Below are 19,028 nucleotides of genomic sequence, written 5' to 3' on the forward strand. Positions count from 1 at the left end.
TTCAGCTAAATAATTCAATCCACTTCAAACAGACATAGGAGAACTCACGCACCATTCACACACCCTCCAACCAAAAACGTCAAAAGAAAAAAACTGTTCGACAACCTCCTAGCCATTCGAGCTGCAACACTTGACCCCCAACTCTACAACCTATTGACCTCGACCACAAACTACAAAACCTTAAAAAAAGAAATAAAAACCCTTCTATTAAAAAAACACATAAAACCAAACTAACATAATCAGAACTGTCCCAAGCATCACCTGCAACTACTCCATATGTACTTCTGATGTCATGACAATTCAGACATAATTTATGTTATGTTATGTTTGGAATAATGGTTACATAAATGAGGTTCAATAAAAGAAAATTTTCTGTGGGAGCATTTGTTGGAACTTCTGTTATCCTGATTTCTTCTATCTGTGGGCTTTCTTTAGCTAACCTACTTATCTGGGGCTTTCCACTTCTGCAGCTGCCCTTTTCACGGTCCACTTTGCGCTTGCACTCTCTGGGGAGGGGGGGTTGGGTCTGGGCTTGGTGGGGTAGGTGTGTCTGGTAGTTTTGTCTGGGTGGTGGCTGGGTGTTTCTTGGGTGCTTGTTGTGCGGATTGGTGTGTCTGGTGAGCGGTCTGGGTGTTGTTGCTTGTGGGGGTTTTTTTCATTATAAAATATGGCTGAGGGTCTAGTCCGGCTTATTATTCTTGTGGGTTCTGGGGTGGGATTTGTTTGCTTGCCCCAAGTTTTGGCCTTTTGTTGTGTATTGCTATGCCTCTCATTGGCAATTTTCTCTTGGGAGAGGCTTGTTCATGCTTGTTGTTGCTGTTACTCTCATTCTGTGTTCTTTTTGATAATGTATAAGTTTCTGTACAGACCATGGTTGCTTGTCTGGACCTTTTGCCATTCTCAATAAAAATACTTTGGAAAAAAAAAAAAAAGAAAATTTTCACTGCCTGTTTCTATTCTGACCATTTATTCCATTTCATGGTTATTGCAAAAAAAAAAAAAAAAAAAAAATTTTACATGAGGGGGGGGGGGGGGGTGTCAAAAAATGATGGGCCCCGGGTGCCACATACCCTAGGTACGCCACTGGAGTGGGGTAAAACATATTGGGTGGAGTCGCTTTTTTAAAGTGGTTGGTTAAATAAGAGAGGAACAGAAGAGTGAAGGAGAGAGAAGAGAAAGAGAGAAGAAGAAGAAAAAAAAGGAGAAGAAAAAAAAAAAAAGGTAGCTCTAAGCACAGGCGAAAGCGTCACGGAATAAAAAAGTCTTCAGGCTAATCTTGAATTTATCTAGATGTTGTTCATCTCGGAGTTGCTGTGGCAGGGCATTCCACAACGTTGGGCGTTTTAGCTTCTTATGGCTATCTCAGCATAAACGACATGTAACAAAAAGACTGCAGGGTTAAATAAGTGACCTGCTAATGACCTGCTAGTGTGAGCTTAGGGGACCAATGATTGTTAAGAAAAGTAACACGTGAAAAGTTTTTTTCTAGAATTCAGTTGTATAGCCAGAAGAATGTATAAATATCTCTGTAACGTCCTGTTTTCGGGACTGCTGAAGCCAGCTTGGAGCTCAGGAGTCGCATATGTATGCTAATAAAACCTGTTGCTTTCTTCAAGTCTCTAAGTTTTGTGGCTTCCCAAAAGTGATCTTTCAATGCCAGCATCATTCCCTCCCTTGCAATCTCTCAGTCATCAGTAGAAAAAAATCTTTTCCAGAGAAAGGAAAATGGTAAAACCAGAGGACATAATTTGAGGTTGAGGGGTGGTAGATTCAGGGGGAAATTCTACTTTACGGAGAGAGTGGTGGATGCCTGGAATGCGCTCCCGAGAGAGGTGGTGGAGAGTAAAACTGTGACTGAGTTCAAAGAAGCGTGGGATGAAAACAGAGGATTTAGAATCAGAAAATAATATTAAATATTGAACTAGGCCAGTTACTGGGCAGATTTGCATGGTCTGTGTCTGTATATGGCCATTTGGTGGAGGATGGGCTGGGGAGGGCTTCAGTGGCTGGGAGGGTGTAGATTAGAGAGTTGCGCGGGGACAGAAATCCCACCCGTCCCCACCAAAGTCTCACCCGTCCCCGTGAGGAATCCCACCCGTCCTCACCCGTCCCCGCGAGGAATCCCCTCCATCCCCGCCCGTCCCCGTGAGGAATCCCCTCCGTCCCCGCCCGTCCCTATAAACTTCAGAAATAGTTATTTCATTTAATTATGCTACTGAATTAAAGGCTCTGGTAGAAACCCATTTACAAATAAGCAAAAAGACTTTATTAATTTGGAAATATTAATTGAGAAGAATACATACTTTTGTAAACGGGTTTCTACCAGAGCCTCTTTTGTTTATAAATTTTTATCAACACAACTAATATACTACTTTATCCTGAAGCAAAAAAAAAAAAAAAAAAAGAAATAGAATTATTTTCCTACCTTTGTTGCCTGGTTTCTGCTTTCCTCATGTTCTCATTCAGTTCCTTCCATCCACTGTCTCTCTTCCTTCTGCATCTTCCATTTGCTCTGTTACTGTGCCTCTCCCTTTCTCCCCCCTTCCAAATTGGTCTGGCACCCATCTTCTTCCCTCCGCTCCCCCCATAGTCTGGCATCTCTGTCTTTTTCCCTGCCAGCGTCTTCTCCCCACTCTCTCTTCCCCATTTCCTTTCAGCGTCCTTCTCCCCCCATCTTCCCCATGTCCTGTCAGCGTCCTTCTCCCCCCTCTGTCTTCCCCATGTCCTTTCAGCGTCCTTCTTCCCCCTCTGTCTTCCCCATGTCCTTTCAGTGTCCTTCTCCCCCCTCTGTCTTCCCCATGTCCTTTCAGCGTCCTTCTCCCTCTCTGTCTTCCCCATGGCCTTTCAGCGTCCTTCTCCACCCCCCCGTCTTCCCCATGTCCTTTCAGCGTCCTTCTCCACCCCTTTGTCTTCCCCATGTGCTTTCAGCGTCCTTCTCCCCCCCGTCTTCCCCATGTCCTGTCAGCGTCCTTCTCCCCCTTCTGTATTCCACAAATGCTTTCAGTGTCCTCCCCCTCCCCCATCTTCCCCATGGCCTTTCAGCGTCCTTCTCCACCCCTTTGTCTTCCCCAGTGCTTTCAGCGTCCTTCTCCCCCCCTCCTTCTCTCCCGCCCCGGGTGCAGCACAGCCGGCCAGGTCCCCTTACTTTTGTGCCGACAACAGCCCCGGTCTGACAAACCTCCCTGCCCTTAACCGCGAATCTAAATTTCCTTCTTACAGCTGCTGTAAGAAGGTAATTTAGATTCGCGGTTAAGGGCAGGGAGGTTTGTCGGACCAGGGCTGTTGTCGGTCGGTCAAGGAAGCGCCACAAAAGTAAGGGGACCTGGCCGGCTGTGCTGCACCCGGGGCGGGGCGGACCGCCCCCCTCCCTTGGTAGCCACTCGAGCCGCGAGGCTACTCCTCCTTACCTACCCTGCCTGCAGCACAGAGCCGAACGGAAGTCTTCCCGACGTCAGCGCTGACGTCGGAGGGAGGGAGGGCTTTGTTTAAGCCCTCCCTCCCCTCCGACGTCAGCGCTGTTGGGAAGACTTCCGTTCGGCTCTGTGCTGCAAGCAGAGCAGGTAGGGAGAAAAGCCGCGCGACTTAGTACATCCAGCCCCGCAGGAACACCGCTACCCTCGGAGGCATCCTCACGGGATCCCCGTGACCCTAGAGGGCGTCCCCATGGGATTTCCGCGAACCTAGGGGGCGTCCCCACGGGATCCCCGTGACCCGAAGGGGGAACCCACGGGATGCCCGCGTGTCCCGCGGGATTCCCGTTGTCCCCGTTCAGCTCTCTAGTGTAGATGGGCTGGAGTAAGTCTTAACAGAGATTTCGGCAGTTGGAACCCAAGCACAGTACCGGGTAAAGCTTTGGATTCTTGCCCAGAAATAGCTAAGAAGAAAAAAAAATTAAAAAATTAAAATTGAATCAGGTTGGGCAGAATGGATGAACCATTCGGGTCTTTATCTGCCGTCATCTACTATGTTACTATGTTCTCACAGCAGCAATCGAGAGAGAAGAGGGGTTTCCGGTGGCAGGCAGAAGGCTGGCTTGGTCTCCTGCTCCTGTGGCCATGGGTCCCGCCTCCTGTGAAGTAACTTCCTGTTTCTGCCTAAGCGGACACTGTCTCTGTGGACAGCAGAGCAGAATTAGCAGGGTTCGTCCATATAATATAATGGACACGTCAGCCTTAGTAAAAGAGGGGGTTTATAAGTTAATTACCTAAACAGAAAACAAAAAAGGTTACACCAAAAGATTCCACAAGGAAAACAGTAGCGGAAACACAAAAGAAACTGTGGAATTGATGATCCTGTCAGAATTGCTGCTTTTTATGTGGACGGACGGGGATGGAGGTAATTCCTTGCGGGGATAGGTGGGGACAGAGAGGATCCTGATGGACACAGGTGGGGACGGAGAGGATCCTGGCGGGGACGGGGATGGAGAGGATCCTGACGGGGACGGGTGGGGACAGAGAGGATCCTGGCGGGGGACAGGGATGGAGAGGATCCTGATGGGGACGGGTGGGGACGGAGAGGATCCTGACGGGGACGGGTGGGGACGGAGAGGATCCTGGCGGGGACGGGGATGGAGAGGATCCTGACGGGGACGGGTGGGGACAGAGAGGATCCTGGCGGGGACAGGGATGGAGAGGATCCTGATGGGGACGGGTGGGGACGGAGAGGATCCTGGCGGGGACGGGGATGGAGAGGATCCTGATGGGGACGGGTGGGGACGGAGAGGATCCTGGCGGGGATGGGTGGGGACGGAGAGGATCCTGGCGGGGATGGGTGGGGACGGAGAGGATCCTGGTGGGGATGGGTGGGATTTCTGTCCCCGTGCAACTCTCTACCTCAGAGATAAGGAGTACTATACTTCATAGTCTCATCAACAGTCACTGCCAGCGTAGATGTAATCCTTGTACATACTCCGTATTGCAGTCAGTGGCCAAAAACTTGCTTCATATAATTAATTTTTTTAATTGTTTTTATTGTGTTTTGATTTTAATTTTACTTATTTAACTTTTTATAATTTGTATTCAATATCCAATATGTTTCATATGAAATATCATCGAATAGAGACCACTTCACTATTTGAAAAAGACTAACAGAAAATTACTTATCTTAGATATTTTTAGCGTTACTCATAGATTTCAGATTTCGTTTATTCTGTGCCGTCTCAGACTACCGGGACCAGGACCGGAGCTGTTCAATTCTCACGGGGCTTGTTTGAAAATTTCTGACAGAGTATCAGGAAGCAATATTACTGTGCCCAGAAACTGGCCCTGAAGCAGCCGATAAACTAGCGGTCTGCGAAACACCGGCCGCATCAGCTCCGGCTCCGGCTCCAGCCCCGTGAGAATTGAACAGCCCCGGTCCTGGTCCTGGTCCCGGTAGTCTGAGACAGCACAGAATATCTATGAGTAACACTAAAAATATCTGAGATAAGTAATTTTCGGTTAGTCTTTTTCAGAGGGACAGAGGTTGCTGAAGTTGCAGTTTTAACCCTTGCAGATATTTCAAGCAAAGCCACATATTTTGTTTCCAAGGTCAACGGGGTTAACTCACGGCCACTGCTATAACATAAGAATAGCCTTACTGGGTCAGACCCATGGTCCATCAAGCCCAGTAGCCCATTCTCATGGTGGCCAATCCAACTCACTAGTACCTGACCAAACCCCAAAGAGTAGCAACATTCCATGTCACCAATCCAGGGCAAGCAGTGGCTTCCCCCATGTCTTTCTCTAGGAACTTGTCCAAACCTTTCTTAAAACCACCTACGCTATCCGCTCTTACCACATCCTCTGGCAACGCGTTCCAGAGCTTAACTATTCTCCGAGTGAAAAAAAAATTTCCTCCTATTGATTTTAAAAGTATTTCCCTGTAACTTCATCGACATACTGGGCAGCAGGATGTGTTTTGAAAGAAACCAGGTACCTGAGAGCTTCATCAGGAGCTCGGATGCTGCCTTCACAGAGATGTCTTGCCGAAGCAAATCGACAGGGGTGTCCTGTGGTCTGTACTTCACCTCAGGGATGTTCACGACTGGCGTTTCAGGTCTCTGGTTGCATGCATAGCTGGGCTGAGGCAAGGGTGAACTCGCTGCTTCTTCATCCTTGGGCTCTTCCTTGACGTTAACGGTAAATGTTAAGGGCTCTTTCTGATTAGCAGCTGTTGGAACAAGGAAAAAAGTTCCTGTTTGGTGAGATATACCATGCCAAATCATTTAGCATATAGAATGGATAACGGAAAGTTAAAACCACCTCACATACTGATTGGCTACTCAATCTGTATACAATGCCGAGAAAATGTGCATTATTCTCTAGTCATGTTGACAGTACCAGACCATAATAAATACAAAGGTGGGAAAACTAGAGTATCCTCCATGTCTCTCTTTCACTACAAACCAACTTTTCAGGGGGGAAGGGAAGGAAGTGCTTTTCTTCGATGGGAGAGGGGTTGGGATCAATTAGGTTTCAACAATTTTTAGATGTTGGAGAGATTATTACTTCTGAAGAGCTGCAATTACTTATCTTCCTCCTGCTGATCTTTTCTCCTAGTCAGGACTGGCTTAGGGACAATCCCAATGATACATTACATCTTGAAAATCCGTGCTTAGCCCTAGGTTAGCTCAAGGGCCCTATTTCCATACAATACCGGTTTATTACCGTGTTTCCCTGAAAATAAGACAGTGTCTTATATTAATTTTAGGCCCCAAAAACGCACTAGGTCTTATTTTCGGGGTATGTATATGATCATCTCTTCCTTCCTGTCCTTCACCACAATTCTTCCTCTTTCCTTTCTCTCCCCCACATGTGCCGCATCTTTCCTCCCTTCCCTCCCATCCCTCGTGCAGCAGGACCCTTGCCCAGCTTCTGACCTTCCCTCTCTCCCATCCCTTGTGCAGCAGACTTAAATAACCCGAATGAAATTACCATCATTAATGAAAAATTAGAAAAGATTAATTATTGGCTCGATGCACATATGCTCTCCGTGAATATAAATAAATCAAAATTAATGATTTTTTCTTTCAAAGATGGCCTCTCATTATTAACCCCCCTTAAACTCAAAAAGCTGTACCTTCTTTAAAATTACTAGGAGTCACTTTCGATTGCAAACTTACCTATCACCAACACATTAGTACGGTGGTCCAACGCTGCTTTCATCGGCTACGCATGATTAAAGCTTTAGCAAAACTGTTAGAGCTTGCGTCTTTGAATATTTTAATCCATTCACTGGTTATCTCTTGCTTGGATTACTGCAATGCCCTTCTCAAGGGCACTACAAAAAAAGAAATAAAAAGGCTCCAAATGGTTCAAAATACTGCAGTAAAAATTTTATTTAAGGCAAAAAAATATGATCATGTCACGCCTCTTTTACACAAAGCTCATTGGCTGCCTATAGAGCATAGGATCACTTATAAAATTCTACTTCTAACCTTTAAAACGAAAGCAAATAGCCAGCCAGAATTCATTAATAATTTACTTATCCCCTATAATCAAACTAGGACCCTACGATCTACTGAGCATAATCTCCTTACTGTTCCCTCATTGAAGCATATCAGTACAATGAGGACCACAATTTTTTCTGTTAATGCTCTCTTTCTCTGGAACAGTATCCCCAACTACTTGCGGGAAAATACAACACTGATCAAATTTAAGGTGATGCTAAAGAAATTCCTTTTCCGCGATGCCTTTATAATCTAAAACTGTCCTTTTCAGGACGACTTAGTTTTTAAGAAACATTTCCATTTTCATTTCCCCATCCTTTTGTTCTTCTCTTTAAGTGTTTTCTTTTCTTTCTATCAATTGTAGTTCCAATCCCTTCTTCCCTTCTGTTCCCGTTTGGCTGTGTCCTTAAATCGTTTTTTCCCTTGGTTTGTTTTAGAGTAAATTATATTGTATATTGTTAGGCATTTTAGCAGGTTCTAGTGGGCGGTATAATAAATTTGAAATAAACTTGACCCTTGCCCAGCTTCCCTTCCCTCCCGCCCATCCCTTGTGCAGCAGAACCCTCGAGCGAGCACCCCCCCCGAGCACCCGCCCCTCGCCATGCAGCCGAACCCCCATCCTTCCCTCCTATCTGAACCCCGCCGACTGCGAGCGAGCCCTACATACCTCCCTAAGCAGCGTCGGGCCGGTAGCACTCTAAACAGGCTGCTTCGGCCTTGTCCGCCCGTGAATTCACTCTGCTGCGTTACTGATGACATTGGTGGTGCGTGAGGGGTTCTGCTGCACAAGAGATGGGAAGGGAAACTGCTGGCGAATTCCAGGACTAGGGCTTATTTTTGGGGTAGGGCTTATTTTCGGGGAAACACAGTAGTAGTAGAGAATTTAAGAAATACACATTTATGACTTCTTGGGAAACTGATAAAGGGGCTGAACTTACTCGCAGTTGAGCGGAAAAGGTATTTCATGAAGTACAAAAATCCTCTACTTGAGTCTTAGTTAAGGAAAACTACTTTCATACTGGGATTGTACTCCAGCAAAACTTAAGCTATGTATCCCAATGTGGCTCCTGATGTGTGTTGGAGATGGACAGGTTTGGGAACCGCTGGTTTAGATAGGCTGGAGTGAGCTTTTGACAGAGACGTAGATAGACCCTAAGCACACTATCGGGCAGGGCTCTGGGTTTCTGGCTCAGAAATATCTAAGAAAAAGGATCATTTAAATTAAATGATTAATTTATGGAGCACGTATGGTTGGGCAGACTGGATGGACCATTTGGGTCTTTATCTGCCGTCATTTACTATATGTCTGCAGGACAAAAGCTCCTTTTATCATATTTGGTGGACTTATGGAAAAATTCAGTCTTTTTAGTCAACAGTTGTTCATCACATGGGAGCCCCCCACTTTACCTTAGAGAAGAATCTACCCTGTAGAAATTTAAAGGCTCCCTCAAAAGCTTCCTTTATAAAGACATTTTCGAAAGATAATAAGAATACATAGGTAGACTAACTTTCTTTATTATAACTATAGTCTGGGCCTAAACAAATACAACAATTAAATTTTAATTAATTCCTGACCCCTTCCTGGTGTTTTTCCCTTTTATGTGCTTTCCTATCCAAATTGTGGTTCCCGCCTTCTATCCTCCCCTTAAAGTCTGACATATGTAATGTCTGTTGTTTATTTATCTTAAAGAATATTTTATTACTACTGTAAATTGCTTAAAATTTTTTATAAGCGTTTTTTAAAATCAAATTTTAATAAAACTTGGAAACTCCTCATTTCTTTTGGATGCAAAGGAATGTCTTGAAAGGGGATAGATTCCGTACGAACGTAAGGAAGTTCTTCTTCACCCAGAGAGTGGTGGAAAACTGGAACGCTCTTCCAGAATCTGTCATAGGGGGAAAACACTCTCCAGGGATTCAAGACAAAGTTAGACAAGTTCCTGGTGAACAAGAGCGTACATAGGTAGGGCTAGTCTCAGTTAGGGTGCTGGTCTTTGACCGGAGGGCCGCCGCGTGAGCGGACTGCTGGGCACGATGGACCACTGGTCTGACCCAGCAGCGGCAATTCTTATGTTCTTATGTATAACGGAAGGAGGTCAACGGTGGCAAGAGTGACTTAATTGAATGTGTTTGGCAGCTACCAAGTGTGGAATAGCAGCTAAGTAGAAACACTAACAGCCCAACTCTTCATGATTGTTGATTTTTCAAGTTCTCCTATAAGCGGTAAGCGAATAACCCAGACAGACATCATGGTCACTGTGATCCCACTCACGAGCAATGGACTCAATTGGAGGTAATACTTAGGGGTCCTTTTATCAAGCCGCGGTAGGGGGTTTAATGCGCGTAATACCGTGTGTTAAACTGCCTGCCGCGCTAGCTAGAGGTTAGCGCATGATGAAATGTCTGACGCGCTAACCCTGCTAGCGCGGCTTGATAAAAGGAGCCCTTAATGCGGTGGGGGTGGGTGGGCGAGATGTGGATTAGTTAAGACTCTGAGGAGTGATTCCAGATAGTTCTTTCTATGGTTGGTTAGGTAATAATGTTTGGATCATGTACCCCTGTATTGGGAATTAGGGGGGGGGGGGTCTTATTTTGATGTGGGGGGAGTTCCTTTTTATGTTTTTCATTATATATGTATTATGGCTTGTTCAATTTCTAAAAATCTTCTTAACAAAAATGTATTGATACAAAAAATATTTTTTTAAGGAGCTGGTAGAGCCGACTGCAGTAGCAACATGCCAAAGGAAATCCTATAGGTTGACACCTAAATTTGTAGAATAGTAACACACATGATTGGCACAAATGATTGGCAGTTATATACATAAGTACTGGGTACTATTCTAGAAATCGTTTAGTGCACAATTGTCAGGGGTGTGCATGTGGGCGGGGCCTGGGCCTGTCGCCAAGCAACACACGCAGCTCATAGAACACTATCAGTTGCATGCTTCGCATGGTGCAGTTTGGTGTGTCTTCTTATGCCCACTGTTAAGTAGCTGCAGTTAACTTTAGCATGTCAGTGCAGTTTGCACTAATACTCTACAGAGGCTGCGACATGCCCATAAACTGTCATACAGTTGGCGCAGTGGTTAAAGCTACAGCCTCCGAACCCTGGGGTTGGGGGTTCAAACCCACGCTGCTCCTCGTGACCCTGGGCAAGTCACTTAATCTCCCCATTACATTAGACAGATTGTGGGCCCACTGGGATAGACAGAAAAAATGTTTGAGTACCTGAATAAATTCATGTAAACCGTTCTGAGCTCCCCTGGGAGAACAGTATAAAAAACTAAATAAATAGTGTGAAAAGTTTGAGCCTCTGCTAACCAGAGCTGGTATTGTGACATCATAATGCCTCATTCCACCAATGCCTAAGAGCCAACCTCATCAGTGATGTCACAATGGCTTCATCGTCCTATACTTGGTTCATTTTTATTACATTTTTATTTCTTGAGTGGCGCAGTGGTTAAAGCTTCAGCCTCAGCACCCTGAGGTTGTGGGTTCAAACCCACGCTGCTCCTTGTGACCCTGGGCAAGTCACTTAATCCCCCCATTGCCCCAGGTACATTTAGATAGATTGTGAGCCCACTGGGACAGACAGGGAACAATGCTTGAATACCTGAATAAATTCATGTAAACCGTTCCAAGCTCCTCTGGAAGAATGGTATAGAAAAATTGAATAAATAAATAACAAGAATGTGGTGCCAGTTTAAAAAGATCACAGTTTTATTATTCAACTGAACAAGTGGCTCTGAGCTGGGCTTCAGGAGTGAGAATTCAGCCAACATTTTATTTTATTTATTTATTGTAGGGATGCGCAGGCAGATAAAAGAAATAAATCAACCACTTTTTTTTTTTTTTGTAGTCTTTCCGGCAGGAGCGAGAATGGATCAAGGAACTATTCTTTCTGCTACTTTCTCTTTTACAATATTCAAAAGCCAAGAGAGCGGCAAAGTTACCTGAATAAATTTATCCAGGTTATCTTTAGTCTGGTTTATTCAGCGGCATCTTTACCTGGCTAAATGATGCTAAACATTCAGCTAAACCGCAGCCAGATAACTTCTCTGTTCGCCAGCTGACTAACTTGACCTCATGCTTTCTTCGGCCTTTTCAAGACTACAGCACATTTCTTCACTTGCTAAAATTTGTGCAAAGAACTGCAGTCACCCACAGCACGACATTAGAAAACCTGGAACGTTTTGAGCATGCAGGATATGTATTTTCAGCAGGAGAGAAGGAAATGCAGAGTACCTGAGAGTTTCATCAGAAAGTCGGAGGCCATCTTGACCGAGATATCCTGGCTAAAGAGGGAAGTTGTGCTGCTGACACAGTTCAAGGTGTCACCCAGCTTTGTGTGATTCTTGTTGTCGGGTCTTTCACGGCTACTCACGGAAAAGGAAACGGACGACACGCAGCCATCTTCTTGGGGCTCCTCCTTGACGGTCGGCGGTGGGGCGGCAGCAGCACTGACCTGACCGGCTGGTTCAGGAAGCAGCGCGCTATGAAACGAGGACGACGACCCTGGCGACTCTGCCCCTCCCTCCTGGCTTCCCAGGGAGTCACTGAGCTGCGACCCTTTGACCTCCACCTCCGTGACTTCTTCCTTCACTTTGGCTTCTGTCCTCAGGAAGTGCTGGTGGCAGCGCATATGCAGCTTCAGGCTGAAATGGCGGGAGGAGGTGAAAGGGCAAAGCTGGCATTGGAAGGTCTCGCCCCTGTCCTGGTGCTGGTGAACCTGGGAAAAAAACCAAGACACAAAGTTCTAAACTGGGTGAAAAATGGATGCAAGTCTCCTTCCACTCAGGCATTTTTTGTTACTTTAATATAATTAATGTTGTACTATAGTTTTTCTATGTGGTTTTAATTTGTTATAATTGTTATAATGTTTTCCTTGCATTACTGCATTTTTTAAAAGATTATTATTATATTGTATTTTATTATAAACTGTTTTAGGTTCAAACAATTTTTATTGATGCAAACAACATCAAATACAACATAAGGGCACCCCAAGGTGCATAGTACAATAATGCATCGAATACAATAAAATAAGAAGCATATATAAATAAAACGTAACAGCAAACTAACTCAGGCACCCCCGGCCCTGGACTCTTATGAATCTAAAGAATGCCATTCAACCCTTCCTCCCCACCAAATCCCAATTATTCTATACATGACTATGTGTTCGAACCTATCAATACCCCCCCACCTCCCTTCCCCAAGCCCTACCATACCAATGGTATTCTATACCCCACCTCACCAGGACACACCAATACAATCTCATTTCGTCTAAATGATAGCCCAAATTAGGACACCCATCTTAAGACCTTTGGGATGTAAGGCTTGCAGATATGGCTCCCAGATATGCAAAAACAACATCTTTCGCTTCTTAGCCCCTACAGCATCTCTCGCCTCCCAGATGGCCAACTGATGTAACTGGTTCCGCCAATGCCAAAACTTCGGAGGGTCAGGGACCGTCCAATATTGAAGAATACATTTCTTGGCCAATAAACTCATCTTCCTACACAGCACCCGATGCCCCCTAGGCAAATGACCGAAAGCCTCTGGCAAATCCAAAACAAAATGGGTCGGAAAACTACTTAAGGATCTCCCAATTATCTCTGACATATAAGATATTATTCACTTCCAAAAGTTTTGAATAATGGGACAAGACCAAAATGCATGTCCCAAAGTGTGACCCCCTCATCCCACATTTATGACACAGTGGTGTAGGGAGACCTCCACTATAATATAACTGTGTACGAGTGTAATAAGCACGTAAGGTCACCCTATAATATGTTTCTCTTAACCATGCACACGGGGTCACCCCAGGTGTCGCCCTCAAGGTACGAGCTATATCCCAATGTCCCAAATTAAGCTGTAATTCTCTTTTCCATTTACCCTGAATGTTCCTGTAGTTCTTGCCAGGTTGCAACTTTTGCAAGCTAGCATGTATTCAAGACACTGAAAGAGACACCCCCTCCTCCCGAGTAAACAACTCTCGTAGTCTAGCCCCCAAATGCAAGCACAATTGTGCTCTGTCAAGGGATCCCACATAGTGCTCCACTTGAAAACACGCAAACTGCACACCCCAAGCCTCCCCCACCTTAGCTAACAATTCTGCATGGGCCAACAACTCCCCTTCATCCCCCAATATATGTTCTAAATTTAAAACTCCCCTTGCGCCCCATAATCGGTACTCTCTAGAGTCCCTTCCCGGAGGAAAGGCCGGATTACCCTGCAAAGGCAAGAGACCAGTGACCGACGGATCAACTCCCAAGGCATGCACAAGCCAACGCCATGCCGTTTGTAATGTGTTAAATAATAAACTTGGACAAATAGAAGAGGGCAATGCCTTTCGGGAACTATGAAGTAACGCAAACACATCGTAAGGAGCAAAAAACTCCCATTCCATCTGAAGAGGGGTGTAAATGCTGGTCATATTCACCCAATCTCCCAAATGGCGAAGCAGACACGCATAATTATAGATTCGCATATCCGGTAATCCTAACCTCCCCCCCCCATTCCAATTCCCTAGCAATTGTGTCAACTGTAGTTTAGGTTTCTTGGCCATCCACCAGAAACGAGAAACTTTTTTTTATAAAAGATGTGTAAATCCTTCTTTAGCAAGTAAAACAGCAAAGTCTGCAACACATACAACCATTTGGGAAAGATAAATAGCTTAACCAAGCAGATGCATCCCATCAAAGAAAGGGGTAACGTCCTCCAGGTATCCAGCAAGAGTTCCATCTTTTGTTGAAGTTTATCCACATTAAGGCAATATAATTGGGAAGTCAACATAGTCATCACTGTCCCCAAATACACAAACTGCCCTTGCACCCAAGTCAAAGGAAACTCCGTCCCCCATAAGGCCTGAACCTCCACAGAGGATGCCAACGCCTCCGATTTATCTAAATTTAATCGGAAACCTGCATAGTCAACATATTCTTTAATCAATTCCAATAAAGCCTTTAAGGAAGGCAAAGGATCCATAAGGTGTACTAAAATATCATCTGCAAAGGCTGATAACTTAGAAGTAGTATTTCCAATGTCAATCCCTCTTATAGATGGCATTGCATATATATCCCTAATAAGAGGGTCAAGAGTAAGCACAAATAATAACGGAGATAAGGGACATCCCTGTCTCATCCCCCTGTAAATCAGGAACCTGTCCGTTTCAAAATCCTTCAACACCAATTTTGCCTATGGAAGAGAATACAATGCTTGCACCGTCGAAAACCGTATGCTTTCATAAAGAAAGTCTCACCTTACTTTATCAAACGCCTTTTCAGCATCAAAGCTAACCAGCTCAGAAGGGAAATTGTGCATCGCTCGCTGTTCCAAAGACAGCAACAATTTTCTAACATTTTTACCTATTGTCCGTCCCTTCACAAATCCCACCTGAGCATCATGAATAAGGGAGGGTAGCACAGTGGCCATCCTATCCTATTTGCCATAATCTTCGCTAACATTTTAACCTCCGTATTTAATAAAGAAATAGGGCGATATGATCCCGCCTTTTCGGGGTCTTTATTCGGCTTAGGCAACACCAGAATTTGAGCCGTGTTTATACCTTCCGATAAAGCCTCCGCACCAACCATGATATTAAACATCCTAGCGAGCGGTAGGATAATCTCTTCACTTAAGAGTTTATAAAATTCAATATGCATGCCATCTTTACCTGGCGCCTTTAGCAAAGGACTATTTCCAATTGCTCAATACACTTCCTCCGGCGTTATAGGCGCATTCAAACGCTCCCTATCTCTCTCAGAGATACGGGGCAACGTCATCCCATCCAAATAGGGACCTGCCATCACTCCCCTCTCTGACTGGGGGGCATAAAGATTCTTAAAATAGCGAAAAAAAATATCTCCAATCTCCGGGTCTGTTATAACCCACTTCCCTTGCTCATTGAACCCTACGGGGGCCAGTTCTAGATGAAACCAATCTTGCCAATAGTTTCCTCCCCTTATTTCCATATCTGTAAAGCTGATACTTATAATATGCAAGGGATTTACACTCCTGCTGATGTAGAAGAGAATTTAGAGCTACTTGAAATTCTATCAACTCCTGTCTATGCATGGAGTCGCCAGATTGGCCAAATTTCCTCCTGGCCCTTACGATGTCCCTCTCCAAACGCAGAATTTCTCTATCCCGTACTTTTTTTAACATGACTACTATAACTTAGAGTGTTCCCCCTCAATACCGCCTTCGCTGCTTCCCAAAATAAAATAGGATCCCTTTCCGCGTGAGCATTATGTCATTTGTAATCTTTCCACGTGCCCAATATCCATCCCCTATACAAAGCTATACAAATCTAACGGAAACACCCATCTCCACTTCCCCTGAGGCCCCCTCCCCTCCTGCCACATCACTTGTACCCAGGCGTGATCAGAAATTGTATAGGGACCTATATCCACTCGCACCAGCTTCCGAAACACCGGTTCTGTCACCCAAATATAGTCTATGCGGGATTGCGTGCCATGTGCCCGGGACATATGAGTATAATCCCTCTCAGTACCATGTAGTACCCTCCATGAGTCTATTAAATCCAGGTTATCTCTAAATTTTTGGAGCTCCCTCTCCCCTACCCAACGCATAGCACCCCCCAACCCTCTACAATCCAAACTAGAATCGCTAACAGCATTAAAATCCCCCAACAATCAGGGAGACCTGAGCATAAGGTCAATTTAGCATAAAATGACGGGTCACTTTCATTAGGAGCATAGACACAGCAAAATACAAAGTCCCGCTGTGCTATCACCCCTCAGAGCACATATCTTCCCTCCCCATCCTTAGTCAAAACTTGTAAATTGTCCAGAAGACCCTTGCAGAACAGAATCGCTACTCCCTTGTGTTTTCCTTGAGTGGAAGCAGCAACACACTCCCCCACCCACCATTTCTTCAATTTCGTATGTTCAAGATCAGTCAAATGAGTTTCTTGGAGAAAGGCCACATCCACCTTATGACGCTGTAAATGTTGCAAAATTTTGGAACGTTTAATGGGATACATTCTACAGATACACCTGAGCTTTCAACATCTTAGGATTTTATTTTCCTATGGGCGTAATCGGAATCTCTGTGACATCTTAAGCCCTAACGTGCTTAGACCAATAACATCTGAACTAAATACAGTGGTAGAACCTGACCATCGAAGCTGCAGCCAGTTCTCTCTGTGCCCCAGATGATGGAGTCTGATGAGTTTGTTCATCCTAGGACCGGTCAATTGTTCAAGCTACGGAGTCCGACCTCATGTTTAACAGAAGGGGTGGTATATATCATCGCGTGCCCCTGTTTGAAACTGTATGTGGGACATACATACCGGCGTTTTAAGACTCGATTAATTGAGCACAGTTCTTGTCTAAATACCAGATGTCTGGAGGAGCCTTTGGTGATGCTTTGTTTGGAGGCTCACCATGAGTTTGGGGCACTGTGGGTGCACTGTGATCGAACATATTTCTTACCCAGTTTGTCGTGGAGATTGGAGGCATCTACTCCGACAGAAGGAGTAGCGTTGGATTTATACGTTGCAATTGGTTCACCCTGAGGGATTGAATGGGTGGCGGTCTTTGGCCCATGATGTGTTCTGATTGGTGAGTGGTAATGAGGGGCGGTGCCTATGGAAAGTTTATCAGCTTGTGACTGCGGAGTCTTTTTGCGTCAGTAGTGATTTGGAGAGTGGAATGTGAGCCTGTTAAGCACAGTGGGTCTTGATATATTGCCTGTGAAGCAGTGGAACTGATACCCCTGATGGAGCGAGATGAAGCAAAACGGAGAGTTCCCCATTGGGTCAACTGGCTGCAGGGTCCAGGAGTGAGAGCTGGGATTGAAGATAACCTGGATGTTTTTGGCAGCTAAGTTTTTCTGTTTTATTCTGCCTCCTATGCAATAGTAATGACTGCAGTGCTGAAGTGCTCATTTATCCCCAATATATCACAATATCACGGTTTGGGTTTTGTTCCCTGGCGTGCTGTATGACATTACTCTACAGGCTATTACAGTGCTTTTTTCACTTTTTGTGTTCACATGTGCAAGTGGTTATCTTATGAAGTGGAATTTTTTGCCAGATGAAGCAGAACTGAGGCTTTTTCTCCACTTCTTTCTTTTTTTCCTTTTTTGCTTATCTTTTGTCTTTTCCACTTGTGGGTGTGTGAATGTATGGTGTGTTTGATTGAGGCCTTTTAGTGTTGCAGAGTTTTTTGTCAGTTCCATATAGGGTATTGATTTGAGTAAAAAAGTGGAATTGATCCCCCCCCCACATTCCAAGTTCCAAAATTAACTAGGATCCACTTTCATTAACCATTCCACATACTCCACCATCAGAACCCTTGTAACCCGGCCACCCCAGCCCCTGACCAGGCTCCACTAAAACCTCAGCTGACCATCCAGTACCAAAGCTAGATAGAGAATACCATTTCCCCTCCTCCACTCCCCTAATCCCAACCCTTCCCCACTACCCATCTTCTCCCCCTAACCCCCTCTAATATCTCCCCCCCTGACCCCAACCTAAAATTGCATCTCAAGATCTTCCATACAGATCTCAAGAACTCTAAGGAAGAAGTAACTCCACCACCCCAGCCACCCCAACACACTTTTTCAACATCCCAAAATATATATCTAATATATACTATACACTCCGCCCGAGACCCTGTCGCAAACAATCCTCACCATCAGTACCCCTTCAGCACACATTCTACATTCAAACGCTACACATTCCTCCACAACTCTACATCACACCTGATCCCCCTCTCAAATCCCCACCATTTATTGATTCCCGGATAAATCCTCCAACCCACCCAAGAAAACACTCACACTCAACACCCCCCCCCCTCGCCCACCTCCCAAGTAATAACCCCATTGCCATCAAGAAGCAGAAGGCATCTAAGCCAATAGAAATGTCCAGCGATGCCAGCAACTTTCTCACACCGGTCGTCCCGATGGCTCATTGCTTCCAACACTTCTCGCCGTAGCTCCTCTTGTCTGACGCTGCCATCCAGAAGGACCAGCTATCTCCTTTCCTCGTTCACCAACATGTTCTCTCTCTGGAGATTTGGAGCACCTAGTGCTTGTAACTCCGACCAGGCCTCCACTACTGTTCGAACCCATCTAGTCGTGCTCTCCACAGTCAGTGCCAAGGCAAATGGAAAAAGCCACCTATATTTGATGGCCTCTTTGCGAAGATAGGTGGTCACCTCTTGCATATTCTTTCTTTTTTGCAAGGTAGCAGCCGCTACATCCTGATAAATGTCCACCCGCAAATTATTCAATTTGTAATCCCTTTGCTTCCACGCTGCATGGAAGATTTCCTCCTTCATCCAAAAGCTGCCCAGACACAGAACAATGTCATGGGGCAATTTGGATTTAGGGCGCCCCAGAACCCGATGCACTCGTTCTATTTCAATCGCTGGTATCTGCCCTTCACCTGCCCGAGCAATAGTGAGAATGTCTGTACAGATGTCCAAGGCTGTTCGGCAGGCATCCAAATAGGCAAGTTCTTCCAGAACCTCCCGGATCCTTAGATTACACCTCCGGGATCTGTTCTCCAGATCTTCCAACTTATTCCACACTGCCGACTCCACCGCGTGTACTTTTGCCACTTCCCGCTGTA

The 19,028-nt window shown here is 45.2% G+C and overlaps 1 protein-coding gene across 6 annotated transcripts in view; it reads right to left on the minus strand.

Annotated features, from left to right (window-relative positions):
• ZNF827 (zinc finger protein 827) overlaps positions 1-19,028 on the minus strand; it is a 290,810-nt gene that overhangs the window by 90,895 nt on the left and 180,887 nt on the right. For all 6 annotated transcript variants that reach the window (XR_004539050.1, XM_033940095.1, XM_033940085.1 and 3 more), the window contains exons 4-5: positions 11,675-12,158; positions 5,917-6,150 (exon numbers count right to left, since the gene is read on the minus strand). Coding sequence is in view for 5 of the 6 variants with exons in the window: in XM_033940095.1 (XP_033795986.1) it covers positions 5,917-6,150; positions 11,675-12,158 (718 nt within the window). In the remaining variant the exon portion in view is untranslated. The remainder of the gene's footprint in view (positions 1-5,916; positions 6,151-11,674; positions 12,159-19,028) is intronic.

Source organism: Geotrypetes seraphini, chromosome 1 (genome assembly GCF_902459505.1).
Source record: "Geotrypetes seraphini chromosome 1, aGeoSer1.1, whole genome shotgun sequence".
Classification (NCBI taxonomy): domain Eukaryota; kingdom Metazoa; phylum Chordata; class Amphibia; order Gymnophiona; family Dermophiidae; genus Geotrypetes; species Geotrypetes seraphini.